At 36.8% G+C, this 23459-nt stretch overlaps 1 protein-coding gene across 8 annotated transcripts in view; it reads right to left on the bottom strand.

Annotated features, from left to right (window-relative positions):
- The window catches only part of WDR17 (WD repeat domain 17), a 63779-nt gene that overhangs the window by 24932 nt on the left and 15388 nt on the right, over positions 1-23459 (bottom strand). For 7 of the 8 annotated variants that reach the window (XM_033060295.1, XM_033060296.2, XM_033060292.2 and 4 more), the window contains 10 exons: positions 17967-18095; positions 16058-16241; positions 13569-13799; positions 10446-10697; positions 9572-9694; positions 9050-9237; positions 7583-7751; positions 5608-5699; positions 1267-1349; positions 284-370 (listed from right to left, as the gene is read on the bottom strand). In XM_033060295.1, coding sequence (XP_032916186.1) covers positions 284-370; positions 1267-1349; positions 5608-5699; positions 7583-7751; positions 9050-9237; positions 9572-9694; positions 10446-10697; positions 13569-13799; positions 16058-16241; positions 17967-18089 — 1532 coding nt within the window. In that variant the 5' untranslated portion in view covers positions 18090-18095. Of the gene's footprint in view, positions 1-283; positions 371-1266; positions 1350-5607; positions 5700-7582; positions 7752-9049; positions 9238-9571; positions 9695-10445; positions 10698-13568; positions 13800-16057; positions 16242-17966; positions 18096-21648; positions 23043-23459 lie in introns of those variants that run through there. The other variant, XM_033060293.1, reaches the window with a different exon arrangement.

The raw sequence follows: 23459 nt of genomic DNA, 5'->3' as shown, positions 1-23459 counted from the left end.
TCTGGGTTTTTTCCCCCCATCATATATTCAGCTAGATAATTTTTTCTCTCTCATCAATATGAAAAAAACCTCCTTTGAAAATTAAGACAGTTCATGGTGGTCATTTAAACATACTACTGGGAAGAGAGAGCTGCTATAGGTATATCCTACTTTGGAACAGGTAATTTCAGTGTTTTACTATCACAGTAAATATCACATTCTAGATAACTTTGTTTAACTTTACTGGTAATTAATTTAAACAGTAAATATGGACAATTCTTTGGGTTATTTATTTTTTACTTACTTGTTGTTTTGACTCCAATCACAACCAAACACTGCAGCTGGATGCTTGTACTTGTGAAGAACATTGCCATCAATGGTTCGAATAATACTGAAACCAATTACAATGTGATATTATAAGGAAAAATACATTCTGGGTAGGTTATCCAAAACTAACTTTTATTCTGTGCAAATAAGTCAGAGAGCAAAAAGACATACACAAAGAATAGGAGAAACACCCACAAATAATGTCAGCCCCTCAATTACAACATTTAACTGGATGTTCATTGTACAACATCTAACTTTGATTTCAGTATCTATGTTTCTTCAGAGGGGCTTTAAAGATGTTCACTGTGGTACATCTTTCTTGAAAGGATCCTCATAGCCCAGAATCAAAGTTGTAGTCATGGCTTTAAAGCAGAAATAGATCTTAATGAATTAAAAAGAAAGTTGATTATTTTTTAAAATTTCTGTCCATTATGTTTGAGCTGGAATGACACAGGTAGCAGAGGAAATAAATGAAAAAGGATTTTTAAAATGTGCTGAAACACAATATACGCAAAATTGGTTTCAATGGACATTCATGCGTTTTTAGAAATGAGGTATTATATTCCTGTGACAGTGCATTTGTAATTATTTTATTCTAAAATAGTACTCTTTAGTCCTTGAAACAACAAACTAAAAAAAATTTAAAATTAAGACAAGTAAAGTTGGATGACTTTTGAAAATGTCCTCTACAAATAAGAAACCTAGAAGTATGTTCTTGTCCAAATAAAATCAGTATTTAGTTTCACTATCAGTGTGTTTAGACTCTATTCCTTTTAACAATATTTCCTTTATTTTTCTCTTAAAATCATGAAAAATATACCCTAACGAGTACAGAAGACTAATATAATTTAAGTTTTGTCCAGTAAGAAAAGTTTTACAATTAATTACTGAGAGTACTGTCAAAATTTATAGACTTGAGAAGTGCATTTAGCAGGGTTTTTTTCTTCCAATAACACTCACCAAAATCCATCACTGCTGCAGGTTGCTATTCTTTTGGAATCTTTATGACTCCAGGCAATGCAGAAGATTCCATTCTTTCCATGCTTCAAAAAATGCAAAATACCTATCAATAAGAAATAATTCACCCCTTTTTCTCTCATCTATTGACTCGTCTTTTTTTACTTTATTCTCCTATGGGCTTCAGCCCTTTTCTTCCAGTACAGTGCACTGTACAAACCACGATAATGAGTACCCAGTATAAGCTGCATGTTTGACCATCCAAGTCCAACACATTTGGACTATGGAGATAGGTAGTAAAACTTCTACAGCCTCCAGCATCCAAGAGAAAACCAGGTCAAGCTGAAGAATGAGCAATCCATAACTATATAAATCTGAAGCTTAAATAAAGAACACTGTGGACAATCAAGAAGGACCTTTGGGCCTTAGGACGACTGCTCAAGGGATGTGAAGCACAAGTTGTGTTCTCTTCTGTCCTGCCAGTTGCAGGGAATGATGTGGCAAGAAACAGGAGGATTGTGCAGGTGAACAACTGGATTTGATACTGGTGATATCAGCACAATTTTGGGGATTTTGATCATGGGTCAGTTTATACAACACCAAGCCTGCTGGCAACAAATGGGGTCCAGCTGTCTCAAAAGAGAAAATGGATCTTAGTCCAGGAGATCATAGGACTTATTGCAAGAGCTTTAAACTAGTTTGGAAAGAGGCCAGGGCCAGGCTTGCTAGAGAGAATGTTTAGGGAAGAAAACAATAGAAACCACTCTAGTAGCACAAGGAAGCTTAAGAGGCAGTACCTGGAGCAAGCATAAGCAGCCAAAAATCTAATCACCAGACAGGACTATAGGGCATCCCTTTGCCCCTCCATTGGGATGTGGACACCATCAAATACTTCTATAAGGTGCCTGTACCTAGAGATCTGTGTGCAGTCACAGGCCTTTGACCGCACAATGATTACAGAGACGCAGTAGCTCACGCAACCGGAATGTTGCCACAAAAGGTTACACACTGTTTAGAAAAGATAGGTCAGGAAGTCACATTGGTGGAATTTCCCCCTGTATGTGGCAACACTCAGGCTCTATCTTGGGGTAGATGGGGAAGTAGAGAGCTTATGGTTCGGATAAAAGACACTGTTGTAGGTGTTTGTTATAGGCTGCCCGATAGGTAAAAAGAAGCAGATTAAGCCTTCTACAGCCAGCTAGAAGCAGCCTCAGAGTCACAGGCACTGATTCGTGTAGTGCACTTTAACTACCCTGACATCTGCTGGAGAAGCAACACAGTGAAGCACAAACAGTACAAGAGGTTCCTGGAAAGTGTAAATGACAACTTCCTGTCACAGGCAGTGGAAGATCCCACAAGGAATGTTGTGCTGCTTGAACCTTATACTAACAGGGAAAGCCTTGTCGGAGATGTGAAGGCTGGGGACAACCTTGGCTGTAGTGACCATTGAGATTGTGGAGTTCAGTACCAGGCAAGGTGGAAGCAGGGCAGCAAGTAAGATACAATCATGGACTTCAGCAGAGCTACCTTTAGTCTCTTCAGGGATTTTCTTCAAACAGTTCCATGGGAACACACCTTGCAGGAAAAAAGGGTCCAAGGGAACCAGTTGATATTCAAGGATCACTTCATCCAGGGCCAAGAATAATGTACCCTGATGAGCAAGAAATTGGGTAAAGGGAGCAAGAGATCTTCATGGATGACCAAGGAGCTTCTGTCATTACTTAAGTGCACACAGGAAATGCACAGGAGATAGAAGTAGGGTCAGGCCACTTGGAATTAATATGGAGAGGTTGTCAGAATAAGTGGAAATGAAATAAGGAAGACAAAGGCTCATCTGGAATTAAATCTGGTCAAGAATGTCAAGGACAAGTAGTGCTTCTTCAATTAGTAACAAAGGGAAAACCAAGGATAATTTAGGGCCATTACTAAATGGAGGGGGGACTCTGGTAACAGAGGATGCAGAGAAGGCAGAGTTACTGAACATCTTTATAACTGTCTTCACTGACAAACCAGCTCTCAGGAATCTTTGACTCAAGGCAATAGCATAGAAGAATGTTGGAAGGTAGACTTTCCCTTGATCAAGAAGGACTGGGTTTGAGAACACACAGACAAACTTGACATCCACAGGTCCATGGGTCCTGACAGGATGCATCCACAAATGCTGAAAGAGTTCTGGTTATCAGCCCAGTCACTACTAGTCAATTAGCCTCAGCTCTATCCACATAGATGACAAGAAGGTGATCAGGAGTAGTCAGCATGGATTCACTAAAGGTGAGTCACATTTGACCAACCTGATTGCCTTCTATGATGACACAACTACAGCATGGATGAGGGGAGAGCAGTGGGTATTGCCCATCTTGACTTCAGCAAGAATTTCAAAACTGTCTCTCACTGTCTTTCTCCTAGGCAAATTCAGAAGTGTGGATTGGATAAGTGGACAGTGAGGTGGATTGAGAACTGGCTGAACAGCAGATCCCAGAAGGTTGTAATCAGTAGCACAGGGTCTAGTTAGAGGCCTGTCACTAGAGGTGGTCCCCAAAATTCAATACTGGGCTCAGAATTGTTTAGCTTGTCCATCAATGACTTGATGAAGGGCCAGAGGCCTTCTCAGCAATTGACTGATGACACAAAGTTGGGAAGAGTGGCCAATACCCCAGAGGGCTCTGCAGCCCTTCAGAGGGACCTCAAGAGAGGTGAAGAGATGGGCACAGAGGAACCAGTTGAAATTCAGCAAAGGCAACTGCAGCATCCTGCAGCTGGGGAGGGAAAAACCCCAGGCACCAGACAGGCTGGGGCTAATCTGCTGGGAAGTAGCTTGTGGAGATGGACATGGGGATCCTGGTGGACACCAAGTTGTCCATGAGCCAGCAGTGTGACCTTGTGGCCAAGAGGCCAGTGGTGACCTGGGGTGCATTAGGAAGAACATTCCAGCAGGTCGAGCAATGTGATCCTGCTCTTCTACTCTGTCCTGGTGAGGACATATCTGGAGTGCTGTGCCCAGTTCTGTTCCTCAGAACAAGAGAGACAAGGAACTTGTGAAGAGGGTCCAATAGGGGGCAACACAAATGATTTCTCTTACAAGAAAATGTTGAGAGATCTGGGCCTATTTAGTCTTGAGAAGTCACAGCTGAGAGGTGACCATCAATGTCTGTCAGTATCTGATGGGAGGTACCAAAAGGATGGAGCCAGGCTCTGTTCAGTGGTGCCAAGCAATAGGACAAGAGGCATCGGGCAGAAACTGACGCACAGGAAGTTCCACCTGAACATAAGGAAGAACTTCTCTATTGTAAATGACCGAGCAATGGAACAGATTGTCCTGAGAGCTTCGGAGTCTCCCTCTCTGAAGATATTCCAGAATTATGTGGATGCAATCCTGTGCAAAGTGTTCTAGGATGACCCTGCTTGAGAAGGGAGGTTGGACCATATGACCCACTGTGGTCCCTTCCAACCTTAGTCATTCAGTGATTCTGAATAAAGGGTAGTTACTTGTTGGAATAGTGAAGTTAGTGGTCATGAAAAATTGTGGTATGAGAAAACTTAATTGGGACATGTATCAGTACCACTATTACAGAAAAGATATTCAGTAGCTCAAATGCAAATATCAGTATTAGAATGCCAGAACTCCTGAAGGTAGGTATATTTGTTTTCTGCTTGTGCCTCTCCTCACTCCCCTACTTCTCTTCTTAAAGAGCATCCCTTGTACATTGATGCAGGTCCTCTACTTAAATAATTATGTCTGTGTAATCTGAAGATCACAGTTACATACAAGGAAAACACAAAATAGTGTAAAATACTACAGCACAGTATTACACAACTCCTTCTCCCAATAAAAACTATGCTACTATTTCAGGACTTAAAAATGCCTGGATAAATTTCAGGTAATACAAGGCATGCCACTAAATGAGTCATACTGCTTAGTGTGCTGAAGAATGGAGCTTTATTGATCTAGATTCAAGAACTGAAAGTTTTTTCTGGCCCTTATGTTTGAAAATACAGAACACAATTTCCATTTTGATGCTGAGTCTGTATGTCCACATATGCTTACACAGTTAAGGAATCAGCTATGCTTTTGCCACGTATCTCTACAGGACCAGTTTTAAGATAATGGAATCCATCCGGCGCTTCATCACTCTCATATCACAAATCCAGTCTGAGGAAGCAAAAATACTTCTGCCACACAGGTAAATTGGCACCTACATAACATCTGATTTTTATACTAGAGGTTTTTATACTATAGCACCTTTTAAAAACATATGTACTTCGGTCATCTCTGTTTATGGACACTAGAGGGAATCACTAACTTACATTTCATATAGACAAAAAAAAGTAGCAATCTCATCTTACCTCACTGAATCTGGTTATCATTTTGCCTTTTCGAACATCCCAGATAAAGCCACCATTTCTGGATGTTCCACCTGCTATGCAGTTCAGATTTCCTTTAAAAAAAGATGTTTGCAAAATATTACAATAATTATAAAATCACAATATTGTTTGACAATGGTTCTACTTTAAATTGAAGAAATGTAATGTGAACATAAGACATCAATGGTACATGAACATGAGTTTTCCATAGTTTAAGGCCAGCATTTGCTACTAAGTCACAAACATCAATTTCAGTGAAAGCCTGACATGTTTTTCTACATTCCTGTTTTGAGGAATGGTCAAATAAACATTGTATTGCTGTAAAAAGTATCTTAATGCCTGCTGAAAGTCTTACATGTAAGAAATTAACAATCATGATACATATGACTCAAACTGAAAGAGAGGTAACCTCAATGTTTCAAGCTAAAAGTTGTAGCAACTAGAACATTTTCCTTTAAAGCTCCCTACATATAAAGACAAATCATAAAAATGAAAGAGAACATCTAACAGCATTTTGTGTTCTTAATCTTGCACCACTGCTGCACCTAAGACTATCAAGAATGTACCTGAATCTGTAGCCACACTCTACAGGGTGGAAAATCTGAGTACAAAACCCCACACTGAGAACATGAAAATTCAACTCGGATCTAATCCAAAAGTCACCAAATTATCCTCACCACATATAGCTATGATATATATCCCAATATAGCTATGCTTTTCATAAATAGCAGATTTATAGGAAAGTTTTGACTGTTATTTTATTCCAAGCTTAAGAGGCAGAAAAGACAATCTGTGCAGGAGGAGTCTAGCAAGGTAAATCTACAAAATAGGAATAAGCTTAAGTAGGAGAATGATGGGGGAGAAAAAAGAAGAAGGAGTAATCACTTTTTTTCAAAGGTCTTCTGAGACCAAACAAATAGTGGCACAGATTGGATGATATATTAGGAACAAAGTACAGGGCAGATAGGAACTGTCTGGGAGTAAGGTGAAAGAAGCACCAAAAGTTCCGGCTGGAAGGGACAGGTGGTTCTGGACAGGGTGGTAAGAAACAAAGTTGAAGCATGTGTTTCCAATTAATTTTTTTTTTTTCTTTACACAAACAAATCAAAAGCAACAATCCCACACCCCTCCTGCAGCAAACAAACTACGCATTCAACGTGAGCTACAACTACAAATTGAATTTAGGTGCAAGAGACTCTCTGAAATAAAAGTGCAAATTTATTTCACATATGCAGACTACATTAAGCTTCCCACCACAATATTTTTCTCCTGTCAGTTACTATTTCTTAAGAATTTAAAAGTGCAGGTGAGAACAGAGAGATGAACTACTTAGATTTTTAAAAATACATGTGCTGTCCAAATGAATAAAACACAACAGGGAAGTCAGCCTATTGTCAACTATTGACAACTACCAATAGTGTCAAGAAGTCTATTTTCAGGTACACCAAAGGGGGTAATAGAACAGTTTTGAAAACAAAATTTCCCAGTGAGTCCAGTGATTTGTCTACGAAAAAGTAGATGCTTTGCATAAAAGGTACTTCCTATTCTAATAAGGTTGAAGCAGAGTTCTTCAGTGATTAGACTCCTACACAAAGAAGGAAGAAAAAGAGCTAAATACATATGTTGCACTATTTCAGCACAAAATATAATCTGAATTCCTTTAAGTAGTTGCTTCTCATGCAAAGCAAGACATTTTGTCATCTTCATAATGCCATGTTAGAAATGTTCTGGAGATTTTACCCCCTTCATTATAAGTATGAAATACCCCTGGGAGCATTACTCAGAAGGGTAAGCTTCAGCAAGATCTAAAGCATTGAATTCTGCTGGTTTCACAGATAATCAAGTTTTGTTTAAACCTTATAAGATGCTTTCTAAAAAAACTAATACTTTTATATGACAAATTCTGCAGTCAATGCTAATTTAAAGAACATTTAGACATATAGCAAAATATCCTTACCTGGAGCCCAAGAAATTGAATAAATAACCCCCTCATTACCAGGAGATGTATAAACCGCTGATAAAGTATTTATGTCCCAAACTTTTACTGTGCCATCAAATGAAGCTGTAGCAAGAAGATCAGGGTTATCAGGTTTGAATTTGCAATCAAAGATGGTCTCAACATGTCCCTTAAATGAAACAAATATTTAATCCATTTTTATTACATTTGACTTTTTTCATAGTCCAACTCTAGATCAAACTCTAAAATACATTGTATTTAATTTATCTGTCAGATCAATTAAGAGTTCCAAAACCCCTTTATATTTAGGCCTGTCAGTCAAAATTTAAAGACATAAAATAACTGGGACTATAAGATGCTCTTTCATAGATTACTATTAAAACCAGAAAAATTCTTTCCTGAAATCCAGAAAGGGTACACAATGCCAGGAATTTATTAGCATCTTCTGTTGGAACTGTACTGCCAAAAAATTAAATTAAAAAACAAAGGAAAAAAGAAATCTAACCCCCTAATTTTTTAAAACAGGAGTGATTTTTTCCTTTTGGCAAAAAGTACCTGACTGAAAAAACAAAGCTCTGTATGTCGAGCATGTTCTACAAGTTGTTTAGTACCACACTGAATATTCTGTGTTTCTAGATACAGTCTACACTCTATTGCAGTTTAAAATTCAATCCATTAGAGATTTCATGTATCAATTGGTTGTTTTCCAAGACATGCATTCGTAAAATTTAAGTTGGCAAATACATGAAACACAGGTATTATGTAAGAATTTTTTTTAAGCCTCAGTTGCTTTACAGGATCAAACCCAATAAAAATGGAAAGAGAAAACCAACCAACAGCCTCTATTCACATGCATATGGAAAAACATGCATTGCTGAAAATTATTTGGATTTTGCTTGTTTGGGTTTTTTTTCAATGGAAAGGGAACTTGGAAAGAGGAAAAGAGAAATATCCTCAAGATAGTTCTCAAGAGTCTCAATAAGCAAAAGCCTGGTGAAGAAGAGGGTCATCTAACATAGGTTAAACCTATTTCTGAATTTCAGCTTCAAAGAAAATGTAATAATTCTTAATAATGTCTTTGTAATGTTAAACTGAGTGCATTCACCATATAGCTCTCTGATTGGACTCAATATTCTGAATTTTAGAAAACCCATTAGATAAAATTTATGAGAAGGCCATCAAACTAAAACTTCAGTTAAAAAATAAATAAACAAAAAACAAGTCCTTAAATCTTTATTTCTGGCTTAAAACAAACTGTCACAATATTTCCAACAGAATTCAGAAATTTCCAATAAAAGACTACTTTAAAATTCAGAACTGTCATTTTGTTTCCTAGAAATTTATGCTCTTGTTAACAACGGAAACTGCGTTACAGTACTGCAAAGACTTCATTCTCCATGTTTTGCTGTTAGGAGAAAGAACATAAGCCAAATAATCTCTCTATTCAAAGACAGAGATGAACCATACCAAATCTCTAAGGAAATCCCACTTTTTGGCTCCCATGTCATAAAGCCCCACTCCACCATCCATGAAGCAACAGACAGTATGACCAGGAGGAAGAGAAAACGCTTGGTTTTGGGTCAAAGTTGGAGGAGGAACAGCCTCACTTGTGGAAGATGTATGGTGATTTTTAGTAGGAAACTGTGATGAACATGCTTAACAATATAAAGCAAAACACAAAGAAAGAAGATTATTTCTTATTTCAATACTAATTAAAATCATAAAGAGTAAAATGCTTTCATTCTAATGAGATTTGAAACAAAAGAAATAGAGAATTCCTGTATGAAGCCTGGCCTACTAAAAAAGGACGTTATAAAGTACTTGATCCTTTATGCATTTGTTTCATCCACTAGCAGCAGAAGGTACTTTAATTACGAACTAAATAGCTGACCAATCCTACAGAGATTGATCTGAACATAACAGGACTCATAAATAAGATTTTCTTAAATTGCATTCATTACAATGAATAACAATCAAAATTACACTTACACTTTTTCTTCGGAGGAGAACTCAGCACATGCAAGCCATGGAAACCAGTCTGCTTCAATTTAAAATTATCTATAGGTGTTGTACGTGAAACATTCCAAACACGTAACACACCAACCTGAGAATCTGAGGTTTAAAAAAGCAAAACAAAACACAGAGGTGTGTGGTTTGAGGACTGATTAGTACAAAAATACAGCAATGAATTAAACTTCAACTCCTAAGAATAATTTCAGAAGCAGGCATTGTCAACTCCATAACACAAAATAGTCAGGATTGCATGGGGACCTCTGGAGATCATCAAATGTAACAACCACGGCATTCTATTTATTCTCCATTCACTACTGCGGACCTAACTCCTGTAAAAATAATCATTAATATTAGCTATTTAAATGCACAATAAATTCTATGGAACCTCTCTCATGATAAAATATTCTGCCAGTCTTAGCTTCCTGATTCATTAGTTCAACTTGAGCCATAATGTCTGTGGTGTAGAAAAGAGGCAGGAAATAGACCTTTTTCTTCTTTTACTTGTTTAAATCTTTGAAGTGACATCAATTAGTACAATCTATTTTTATCTCTATTCCCAAAGGAATTAATATATTTTTTGCTAAAAGGTGCATGAGGAAAATATTATTTAGTATTAAAAACTTGTAGAAAGTCATATATTTATGTAGCTAAAATTTTTTTAAAACGTAAAATTTGCTTAGTGTAGTTTTACTATTTTCGGATTTTTGTTATGGTCCTTTTCTGCACAATTCATGTATGTTTCTACTTGTAAAAATATTATGAAACAGAAAAATCAAACTTGGAGTATCAATTTTGAAGACTCAGTCCTGTATTTGTTATCTTTGTATAAATCAGGAAATAAAAGCCTTACCTCCAGTTATAAACATTCCAGGTGCACTAGAAACCCAGGCTAAACACTGAACAGATGCTGCTGCACTGGGAAAACTGAAAGTTGTGATACAGGACAGAGATTCAGAATCAACAAGTCGAATACCATTATGTAAATTAGCAACAAGGAGGTAATCAGTTGACAAAGGGTCCCACTCCAGAGCTGTAACTGGATCTTCTTCATCTGTTCCTTCAAGAGCCTCTGGTCTTAAGACATGTTTCTGATTTCTAGAACCTTTAAAGTGCACAAGAAAACAGGTTGTTTAAAAATTAAATCGCATATATCCTTTCAATAGTCACTAGCCTGCTCCATTGTCTGCATCAATGAAAGTAATGGAGCTATCTTCGCAATATTTGACTTAGAGTATTTATTTTTCTATCAGATTTGGCTTTATGTTTAATACAGCAGAAAACTGAAATAGGTCGCAGGCTTATAAACATAATTTTATAGGAAAGTATGTTAAATCATATACATTGTCCTAAGAATTTCTGTGATTAAAGGTCTGCAGCACTGCACAACATACAAGCCATTTGAGTGTACATAAATCTGCACACCACAGCAAATACAGGCAAAATAAAGGCAGTTTGAACCAAGAAAACACTGTGGCAGTAAAGGCTTTTTCTGAACAACTGCCTTTAGACTTTTTTCTTCTTTAAAACTATGAGTGCAGCTATGAAGCGTTTATAGATTCCATAGGCAAAACAGACCATTAAGTATCTAGTTTGACACTTAAAGATGATGTTTCACTTGATGATACATATTATCAAAACCCACATTTTTTTGTATCATTCTTATCTCTCACTTTTTATTTTTACAGAGAGATGAATGCTAGTTTTACAAGACAGTGCACAGTACAAATGAAACAGATCTGTAATTTTGAAGTTGTGATCTTATACTTAAAAAAAAAAAAAAAAAAAATTAACGCTTTTCTAGAAATAAGGAAAGGACACCTTCCAGTACTCAACTTCAATCTAATTTTTAGTTTTGGTACTGTTTCATACATGCAACATCTAGGGCAACTTTATAAAAATAGTTACCACAAATGGGAGAAATAATTCAAGACTGCACAAAAAATTAACAGCATAAACCAATTTCTCGATTCCATTTTTCACTCTTCTGAAGCATTGGGAATAACAGTAGAAGTATGATAATTGCACTAATTTGCAAAAAACTTGAGAACTCCCACTTCTTAAAACGTAACCTGCTTGCATTACAGCTCCCCTTTTTTTTTTTTTTGTACAGACAACAAAGTTGAATTGTCATTTTTCAGTTAGCTATACAAGAACTAAAAAGCAAAAAGTCCTCGAGTGACTGAAGCCACCCATATTCCAACACTTCAGCACCAAGAAAGCACAAGCACCTGGTGGGAGAGCATTAGACAGTATGTATCTAGGAGCCATTCAGTTTTATCTGTGTTTCAAAAAGAGTCTAAAAGCAAACCTCATGAAAACCCTAACTGCTAAATTTTGTTTTCCATTAAAAGAAGACATGAACAGTATGAATCATGCAACTGAGTCACGGGTCATTTCACTAAGTGGTGCTTGTTTTGAGAACAAATGAAAGAGAAAGTATTTGGATCTATATGACTGCATTGAATCTCCCCAAAAATTGGGTATTTACCAAAGGTTCTGGCACATTAATGCATAGTCTAGAGTTAATAAAAAAGAAAATACATCCACAGCAGAGAAAACTAAGTAGATTAACAACAGTGAAAAAAAGGTGTAGTCTGCTACTTATGCAGAAAATTTTCACCCAGCTGCATATAAACTTTCAAATTTTATTTCTCTGTTGGAAACGAAGAATCTTATTCATGTTGAGAATAGGAAACAACTTGTATATTTTTAAAAATTTTAATATTATTTTAATAAATATGTGTGATATTACAATAATAAAGAAAATTATCCTAAATACAGAGAAAAGCAGCATTCTTGTGATAATCTAATCTAAATTTTTAGTTCATGCAAATAGTTTTATCCCCAAAAGTAATGGATAATTTTCCTTAAACAATTTTTTTACAGTAACTTGAATTGTGATACATACAAAACTGCCACTGCCCGGACTTTTTTAGCCTATATTATATTTTCATTTGCAGAATATAATTTTGATTTTTAAAATATTTTTCTTATTATTTGTGGTTTTGTATTCAAATCATTCTAGGAAGACTTCATGAAAAGTCTCAGTCTGATAAATACTTTGATGTTATGATATTAAAATTTCTTTCCTTTTCCCAATAGAGTTCTAATTCAGTCAGCACTACAGAAGCAAGAAAATCTATTCTCTGTGACATCCTGTGTGACAGATTAGAAATGTGAACTGAAAGAAAAGAAATTTTGCATGGCTGTTGGAGAACAACTCTATAATGTGTAAAATGAAAACATTATTTTAAAAACAGTTTTTTTCATGAAGTTGAAAATCAATTTTTATTCAAGGAAGAAGAAGCAGTCAGGAAAAACTGAAAGGGTCAGCATAATACAGATATCTGCCTTTGAAGAAAACTATGAAAACAAGTGAAATTTTACCTTCAAATGAGCTTATCAACATAACACCTTCTAAGTAGAGAACTAGACTATTTATAAACTATGCACAAATGTGTGTCGTGGATTTCAGACAAAAAAAGATAAATATTTTCTTCTCTATCCTTTGACAGAACGGAACCATGAATATTAAGTGTGATGTGAGATTCTACCTATAAAATTGTAGAGGATTCTAGAACATGAAACAGAGAACTCCAGAGGAAATGTAAAAGTACAAAAGTAAACAATAGATTCAAAACTTTCCATTCAGAATGAGAAACTTGCAGGAAAATACAGTTCAGTAGAAGATCATGGCTGTTATAAATCTCAAAAAATAAGTGTTTATTGCAGTTGTCAAAAAATTGCAGTCCTATCTTGGTCACAAAAGAGAGGAGACATAAAGAAAATGCCCTGAATTCTTTATCTAAGAAAACATTTTTGTGACATGGAAGGAATAGGAATATGAATCAAGAAAAAAATTAATGTATGTAGCTACATGATAGAATTTAACTAAAAAGTGCAGAATTACATGCATAAGGAGAAACAAGTTATACATATATAAAACTAAATATTTTGCCATATGGGTTTTTACCTGGTTGAAAAATAGATAGGCTGCCATCAGTATGTCCAAAAACCACCTTTCCTTTTTTCTTCGGATGCCATCTAAACAGACTGATATCTGACAGGAAACTATGTGCTTCTCTATGCACAGTTACCCCGCTGTCAGGTCCTGAGACAGTCCAAATGTATAGTGGACCTCTATGGGACACAAATGCAACTGCATCACCTGCATTCCAGCACCAGCCAAGGGATGCAGGAATTCCTGAAACATACAGGTAAACCTTGTAAGAACCAGGATACAAAATTCAATGTAGTATTCCTTGACCCAGTATCAGTAATTGTTTTGAAAAACAATAAAAATAATTGTTCTACATAAAAATTGCTAGACTGAAATTTAGAGAACTGTGTGCACATCTTACAGTGTAAAAGTAAACTACAGACTTCCATAGGCAGGGAGTAAAATCATTTCCCAAATTACTTCATTACTACTTTGATGGGCCGTATTTCATGATACCTATATTTCATAAGTGCCAAAGACAATCAACATTTAAAAGAGAATATGCCTGATGCTGCAAACAATACTTTCATTCATTCAGAATTTCATTCACTACTATGTTTAACTGTAAGTTATTTGCTACTAAGATATTAAAATACTGAGAATTTCAAAAAGCCTATTTTAGCAAAATACAATAAAATTTAAATAAATCTAACAGAAGCAGATGTTTGTGACAAAATTTGAAAGCTAGCTCCATAATAAAAGGGAACTTTTGATAACTATCTTCTAGATACAGGAGTTTTAATTCAGTTGTCTAATACCTAACTGTAGGCAGCCCTGCTTCAGAATTTTGATTTTAACGTCTCAAACCCTCATCATCCTCATAAATTAATAATGTGTGCCTGAAGGAATCAATGACAGTAAGACATATTCCTCAAGCTGAAAACTTAAAACTGTATTTAGATTCTTTTATACGGCAGTGTAAAAGGGACTAAAAGATAAATCAATAGGAGGTTTAAACATATTACCTTAAATTAGTTTCTAAAAATATTGAAATAGTAATAACAACACTTCTTTCATGTGTAGTTGCCTTGGTTTGAAACCCAAAACAGCAGTGATTGGCTGAAGCAGATTTTTAAACAAGCAATGTATTGAAAATTCTTATTGAAAAAAGTACTTATTGAAAAATAAGTACCAGCATTTATATTTATGCATGAACTGACACATTATTTCTTTTAGAATAGATTAAATCACTGTGGAGTTTTCTTTTGTATGATATGCAAGATGTAAGAGATTTCCAGAGGTATCCCTAGATGCTCTGAAGAGAACAGAGTAGGGAGTCCCAAAATAGCTTATTAGATCCTGAGATTCTGATTGTTCTTGGGTTGCATTCATGAAAATGTAGGAGTCAAGGACACCTGATGAGATTGACTGTAAGAACAGAAATACAGCTATTGGTTTTGACTAAATGTCATAAATCAGAATTGGGCAGGGATATATAACTGTAACACAGATGCTTAACCACCTACAATTGTAGTACAATCTCCAGCAGTTTCAAGGCTTGAGACAAGATTCAGGTAGACAAGCATCAAGGTATCTAAACAAAAGCTGTTCTTCAAATTCATTGATTATTTATATTTGAATCTGTTAAGGCTACCTTTTATTTGCTCTCATTTAGCTAAAGTACAGTAATTTCACGCATATAAGGTGCACCCTTTTGACTAGAATTTTGGTCCAAACTCGGAAGTGCGCCTTTTACCCCAGAGCACCTTATATAAGGACAAAGTTTGGAAATTTGCCAACCTGGAAGTGTGAGCCGGCAGCCCAGGGCAGTCCGTGAGAGTCGGTAGCCCGCAGCAGCCGGCACCGGGTGGGAGTGCTGGGGCCTGTGGCACGGGGAGGGCACCTGGGGTTGCATTTAAAGGTTACACCAATCTGTGAAAAATGTTTGCAAATTGAGCATCTGCCAGTAAACCCTGCGATTGTGCAATTCCGTTACTAATTCGTTACTTTGTGGCATGAGGATCCTCGCTGCAAAAAAAGTCCAGTGAACCTTACATATGGACAAAGTTTGGAAATTTGTCGACACCCGGAAGCCCGCCTTATACTCCGGTGCGCCTTATACTCGTGAAATTACTGTAATTGGGAAATTTGTTATTTAAAAATTCAAATATTTATCCTTTTATATAGTGATGAAAATAATTTTGATTTGGGTTTTTTTTTCCTCCCCTGTTCAATAAGAAATCATTAGCAAAGTAAATTCTTGAACCAGTCAACTTCTTTAGAGAAAAAGAATAATGTATTTCTTTACCAAATATAACATGGTTGATAGCAATTTACCCAAACACACTATCATTATTTTCTAGAATAAACTGCAACAAATCTGACATTAATATTGTGTTAGGTAACTGTTAAAACTCCAGCCTACCAACCATAGAGTTTAACCATAGAGTTACTACATCAAGTATTTCTCATACCCATGGATCAAGCTGTATGGATAAAACAGATTTCCACGTCTAAAATACCTTTTGTATTTTCCAGCTTGGCCACAACTTTCTGCTCATTCACATTCCAAATGATCACTAAACTATCTGCACTGGCACTTGCAAACACGTCAGGATTGTGGGGACACCAAGATATGGCTGTGATTGTCTTCTTATGCTCAGACATAATCGCATGGAGCTTGAATTCATTGTATCGGTGGTCCAGCTAAACAAATAGCAAAATTCATTTTAGAAATACTTTTTTTGTAAACTTACTTTAAATACCTCTGGGTTGGGGAATACTTCATATAAGAGTATTGGACTAACAGATGAATTTATTGTGCATTTAACTATTGCCAGTACCTCACATCTCAATAAAATAAATCTCATACATTTGACTTGGGAAAAAAGGTTGCCTGATATCCAACTATCCAAAAAACAGTTGTATGTCTAGCTTCCTGTCACTTATAAATTATTATATTTCATTTAGAAGTGTACTCAATTCTAAAATGTTTTATTTATAGGCATGGTAACAATCATTTAGTAATCTCCAAGGGAGTAAACAAGACAGAATATAAAAATGAGTTTGAAATCCTTCTCATTTTTTAAATTACTTAGTATAGCTAAAAATACACTAAAAAAAAAAAAAACAACAAACATGACACAGTAAATCTTGTTCATTTTAATCCTACTATCAGTATAACTCGTAAAATTAAAGTAAGTACAGTAATTTCACGTTTACAAGCCGCACGGACTATAAGCCGCATCTCTGGGTGTTGGCAAACATTTTGTTCTTTGTCCATACACAAGCCGCACCCAATTATAAGCTGCTCTGTCATTTGCAACGAGGACTTGCGTGCAACAAACTTGCCAAATAGTAACAGAATCGTGGTATGGCAGGGTTTACTGGCTTGGCTCGGGCCGTGAGGGCTCGGGGCTGCTGACGGGGCCAGGTGGTCCAGCTCGGCACTGCTGCTCGGCAGGGCCGCTCGGGGTTGGCCGCCGCCGCCGCTGGGCTTGCTCGCCCCGGCCCGGCGCTGCACCACGGTCGCAGGGGGGCACGGAGCCCGCCGGTACCCACGGTGGCGGCGGCAGGAGGGGATGGGAGCCCCTGCCTCCCCCCGGGCCGGGATGCCAGCAGGAGGGGGCCCCCCGTCTCTTCCCCGGGCTGCTCTGCCTGAAGGAGGGAGCTCCCCCACCTTCCCCACCCCCTGTGCTGCCTGCACTGAGCCGGCTCCACCCGCAGCGCAACAGAGTAACCAATGTGTAACAATCAGGTAAGGCCGGGTTTTACTGGCAGGTTGCTCGACTCGGCACCTCGGTTTGCACTTCCAGGGTTGAAAATGTCAGAAAATTATTCACATATTAGCCTCTCCTGAGTGTAAGCTGCATTTCCGGTGTGGGAGCAAAATTTTAGTCAAAACGGTGTGGCTTATAATCGTGAAATTACTGTATATCCTTTCTTTACCCATATATTTCCCAATCTGAAAATTCTATGTCATAGCATTTCTATTTTTGACTTAGGTGCTGATGTACAGCAACTAGAAACTTCAGAAAAACACAGTGCTGAGGAGTTCAAGCTCCAAATTAAGGTGGGTCACTGAATCCATAACTCTGAACCATTTTAATCCACTGTGCAAAAGACTATTTTATACTACAGTTTCAAATGGAAGTGTGGAATTGCTTCATTTCTCCCTCAGAATCCAGTCTTCTATCACTGAACTTCACTCATCTCAAATGTTTCCTGCACTGTAAGCTGTCTTCTAAAAATAATTATTGGCACATAAAACTTCAGGGTTATCTTGAATGGAATATTGAGCTTTACATAGATATCTTCTCAGCAGCAACCATACTTGCAAAAGCATTGCAGAAACATTTGTTGAAAGGGTTCAAAGTGAGATCAACAACAATGTAAAAGTATAACTAATCTGATAAACAAGAATAATCTCACCTGATAAATATAAACAGCAAGTGTAGCACAGTAGGCAAATCTGTCCCCACTAGCGGCACATATATCCTTGTTCCATGGCTGACATCCAGCAGCTAGAAGTCCTACTTGCTTCACATGTGACATTTTTGCCTTTAAAACAGAAATTCATTAAACTCCAAGATAACAGAATATTAAAGAATAGAATAATACATTTTTGTTCCCATAAATAATTTATACATGTCTACTTAAAAAATATAATTCGCCTGAGATACAAGTGAATGTATCTGAAGAAAGAACAAGTCGATGTTCAGGGGCTACAGTGCCACACAAGAAAGGGTGCCTAATACCAATCTATTTGGAAGCAAAGAGTGGGGAGAGGGGGGTGCCCATAAAACCTTGAATAGTTTTTGATTTGTACTAGCTGGAACCATTCATCATGTCCATTTTCTTCTACGGTCTGGTTCAAAACTTTCTCAATTACAGTTTGATGTCTTCTCTGCTCTCCCATTCATCTCCCACTGACAGTCAGACAAAATAAACCACATACTAATAGTTTTAAGTAAAACCAACATGTAGAAAGGTCTTCAAACCTCTTGCATAGAACAACTCTTTGTCATATTAACCTCCTTATCATCATCCTTTCTGGAGAAGTTTTCTAACTTTTCTCAATAATGACTGTTTTAACAAAATAGTTGAAGTGAGCTGTGAAAAATCAAATGCAAATCTTAGGGTAATATTACTGTACAGCAAAATATGCTTTCTACGTCCAAAACTAGTCTCACAGTTACAGCTGTGTTCAGAGTGAGAAAACTGACTTCAACATAAAAATGCAAGAAATGTTTTACTGGTCCAGACCAATTATTTACCTAGCCCCCATTTCATTCAGGATAATGTCAACATGCTCCCTAGTAACAGAATGTCTCAGGGTCATGTTTATGCTGTGGATACATTAATGGACTGAGGGACATTAGGTGGAAAAATATTACATGGAGTGTGGAGGATGACATCTTTAGGTCAAAGAGCTAAGACTATAAACCTGAAAGAGAACGAGAGCTATGTTAAATTTACGAAGTGTTAGATACTATTTCAAGCTCCACAAAGGAAAGGGAATTACAAGAAATGAGACTTCAAAGGCAATCAAGTATTTTGAGGGAGAAACTACTGAATTACCAGGGTTGGTTATGCAATGCATTGCTATGTAGGAGTTTAGCACAGATATGTTGCTGTAGATCACTTTTGACCTACTTCATGTCAAATATATAGAGGGGGAAATCTTTTTCTGGATGACAGTAGTATTAAGGAACATAACAGAACAAACTTTATACAGGTGTTGCAGTAGTAATCTACAGTACCCAAAGGAACCTATTGGTCGCTATCGACTAAAAGCTGGTTGCCTAAATATTATCAAAGTTTTATTTTAATGCATTATACAAGGGATAAAAATAAAGTTGAATGATTAATTTATTTTTAATTTTTCTCCTCTGCTTGATGTATCTGCTTGGCAAGTAAACAGTAATGAATAATTATAGGCAGCAAATTCCATGACATCATGTTTCTCTCACTCTGGAAAGTGTGACAGAAAAAGAAAAGAATTGAGAGCGACTTATTCTGGGGACTTCTTTAGCCAAAGATCAGGATCAGTTGAATGTTTGAGACTGATCATCTTAAAGATATCACTGACCCTAGGTTAAGTGCTTAAACATTCTGAGTGAGTACTAAATTAAAGAAATTAAATACTCACATGTAACCTTTGAAAATTTTGGTAAAAGAGACTGAAACAGCAGAACAGAAATATACAGAAAAGTAAGTTACGAGCTTTGTTGTGATCAGTGCTTTGGCTATTAGACTACCTATCTGTCTGTCAATAATATTAATTCTACCAACTTCTGCAGCAAATTAGAGATTCCAGAGAGAACATTTCTATAAATTTTATCGTCTTGTAGCTCCTTGTTCTGATGTTCTAAATGATATGAGAGAAATTTATCTAATTGTTTAAAGAATCAACATCCTCAGGTGGGTAAAATAGTCTCCAAATTTCTAATTTTGCAATTTAGTGTTCTTTACTGCTCAGTAAAATTATCAATTTCAGAGGTCCCTTCTGTGCAAATAAAGTATAAATCACATAGGCAGAGAAATAATTGGATCAAGGTCATTCAGAACAGACTTTTTCTAGTTCCCATGAAAAAATAACATGCACTATTAAAAATCACTTTTTCTGAAATTAAAGCCTCCCAGCTGATTAGATAACTATTCTGTGAATAGAATAACTGACACTAGAAATTTTGGGTTCTGTTCTGGATTCCAGGGAAAACAATGGCTAAAACTCTAGGTGTGTCAGCAAACTAATAAAGAACGTTGAAAAAAAAGAAGCCATGGTGAGATTGGAGATAATTAGTTGTAAACTATTAGATTATCATAGGTTTAGTTCCAGGTTTACCATCTGAAAGCCATCAATGTAAAATTGATGAAAAGTTGATAACTATATAGAACCCAAGACTACCCAACTGTTTACTTCATAATAATAAAAAAGTTTTCTCACATTGTACAGATATCCTTTTTTACCTTCTCATATAGAAGCTGAAAAGTCCTGATTTGCCAAAGTTTTAATTGGTAAGAAAATACAAGTTAAGTCTTGTTTAATTTGCAGCTTGATTACAGGTAGAATTAGTCATAAAGCTAAGATCTCTTACAGATGCTAAAACAGAATTCCACAGATTTTTCTTTCAGAGTAACAACAGATTTGTCTTGTGGGATTCTGCAGTGATTTCTATGAAAATGCTGCTAATAGATGAATTTTTTTAATTTTAAATGAAAAATGTTGCACTGTAATATATTATTAACTGAGTTAAGAATTCATGCTTAATATGTATTCTTAAACATTTACTAGATTTTCCCTATTTAAGTATATGTAAAAAAGTTACATATATAAAATATTGAGCTTTATTACAGAAAAGAACTTACATTTTATTTACTAATATTTATTGTTTTAAACTTGTTATTATTTCCTCCTTTTTGTAATGATATACCATTTTACAAGAGGAAGCATTTGCCTTCAAATTCAGTATGACAGTATCCAGAAGAAATGACAGTTGTGTGGAATACTGACTTGTTCTCTCATAGGTGTCATGTCTTAAAGCAGTTTCCAGCACATCTTTTCGAACATTATAGATTTCTGTTAAGCATACATAACAGAGTAAGCAGTGTATAAAATAGATGTACTCATCAGAACAGCCTGAGTAAAATGACAAAATGTAGAAATGAAGCATAACTGAAAATATGTATGATTTCACACATGGTGCATTTTTATACAATGGAGATTTTTTATACTTTGTAAAAAAGCATTTTATTTTGAAATAAGGGAACTACAAGTAATTATATTTGACTCTTAAGTACACAATGAAAAAAAACCCCTGTGCATGTAAAAACGTACACCACACTGGGAAAGCAAGCAGTGTGTGCTCACAGTTTCCAAGGAGATGAAGGAAAGAGGGAGGACAACAAAACCCTTTCTTTTCCATTGGCAGAAGCAGCAACATTCAAGGTCCTTCCTTGTTGTTTAATATAGAAAAAACCCAACAATCAACCACATTAAACTGTAATTTGGTATATCATAAATATAATTTTAAAATAACAACTGAATTGACTAGATACATATGATGGCTTTATATCAATAACTTAAAGATAAATGCCTAATAATCCCTACCTTAGCATAGGTATCATTTTTTGCAAAGCACTTTAGATTTTCCATGTTCATTCCAGTACCTTGCTGGTCCCAAAAATGGAAAATATTTTTCTGATTGTAGAATGAAATCACTTTACTTGACAGATAGGAGGAGCTAAACCTTGATGTTCACAGAATAATGCAGTTACTACAGGATGCAGGAGAAAAGACTGAGTGTTGTGTCACACCACACACAAAACTGCAGTGTCAGTAGCCTGGCAACTGCAGCTCTTTAACAGGCACCATTTTAATTTTAATCTAAATCCCTTTTCTCTGCTTCAGCTACTTAGTGTATTTCATTGCTCACTGCATTTTCCAGTTGCACTACAATGACACTTGTAGAATAATAATAGCTCTTTAAACCCATCACTTAACACATTCATTATCAATACAGGGCTTGCATGTTATCAATATCCACAAATGTCTAACCATCAAGCACAAGCAACAACAGATGCTACATGTGCTTTGATTGTGGTCCATGTGGTGTATGACCTATCCAAATGAGTCCATATGCAATATGGCATGCATACAAAAGTGGATATACAGTTGCCTTATGTAAATCAATATGCTTCTGTCTATACAGAGTGTAGTTTCTTAGCAGTTAAAAGCAGTAAAGTGTTACTGTCCTCTGCTTCTGTTCTCTCCATTGTGATTATCTTCCCATCAGGTTTGTATCTTTTCTTATGTGGAAAGCTTGCTGTCACTCCTGTTTGTTTGACACATAAAACTGCTACATCTCATCCAGACTATTGTCCCAAGGTACCAATATTTTTGTCAGCAAATCAATGCTAACATAATAATTAATAAGCTCTTTAGTGGTATAAAGACTTTATATCACATTATATCTCCTTAAAGATATTGGGTATATTTACCCATCTTTGGGCGGAAATCAAATCCCTTGGAGATTAAACTGTCCCCTGTGAACCACAGAGTTTCAAATTCATTACCCTATCCAGTGGGACCAGTTAAAAGCACCAGACAATGAACAATCATTTTATCTTGCTAAAAACATGAAGATTTCAAACTTACGAAGAAATCTTGGCATGTCTGCACGACAGAGCAGAAAATGACTTCTGACTGACAATGTCTGCCTCAATAGCACCGAGACTCATGTAAAAACACAAACGTAATTAGCATGGGTATTCTTCCAGTGACACTGGGGACCACCAAGCACATTATAGCCATGTTAACAAATTAAATTCTCATTAATTTCTCCTGACCTATGAAATAAGGATTACTAGAAATACCCTGGTATATATGCAGCTTAGAAGCCAATAGACAACTTACAATATGAAAACTGACAAAACAAAGAAAAGTTCTTCCTACTTTGGAATACCACAAAATGCTAAAAATTTTTCAGTCTTGACATGGTGTACTAAACTGCAGTTACAGTAAATTCACGAATACAAGCCGCACTGAGTATAAGCCGCATCTCTGGGTGTTGGCAAATATTTCGGTTTTTGTCCATAGATAAGCCGCACCCGAATATAAGCTGCTCTGTCGTTCGCAGCGAGGACCCGCGTGCAATTAGTAAGAGAACCGCGGGAGGGCGGGGTTTACTGGCTGAGCTAAGGCTGTGCAGGCTCGGCCCGCTAGGGCTCGCTGACGGGGCCAGGTGGCCCAGCCCGGTGCTGCCGCTCGGGGCCGGCCGCCGCTGCCCCTGGGCTCGGTCACCCCGGGTCGGCGCTGCCCCGCGGTGGCAGGCAGGGACGGAGCTTCCCCCGCTCCTACGGCAGCGGCGGCGGGCGGGGACGGAGCTTTCCCGCGCCCGTGGCGCCGGCGGCGGGCGCGGA

Source organism: Catharus ustulatus, chromosome 5 (assembly GCF_009819885.2).
Source record: "Catharus ustulatus isolate bCatUst1 chromosome 5, bCatUst1.pri.v2, whole genome shotgun sequence".
In the NCBI taxonomy this organism is placed as follows: Eukaryota; Metazoa; Chordata; class Aves; order Passeriformes; family Turdidae; genus Catharus; species Catharus ustulatus.
The sequence above is the reverse complement of the archived record's forward strand: the minus strand, read 5'-3'. Positions and strand labels throughout refer to the sequence as shown.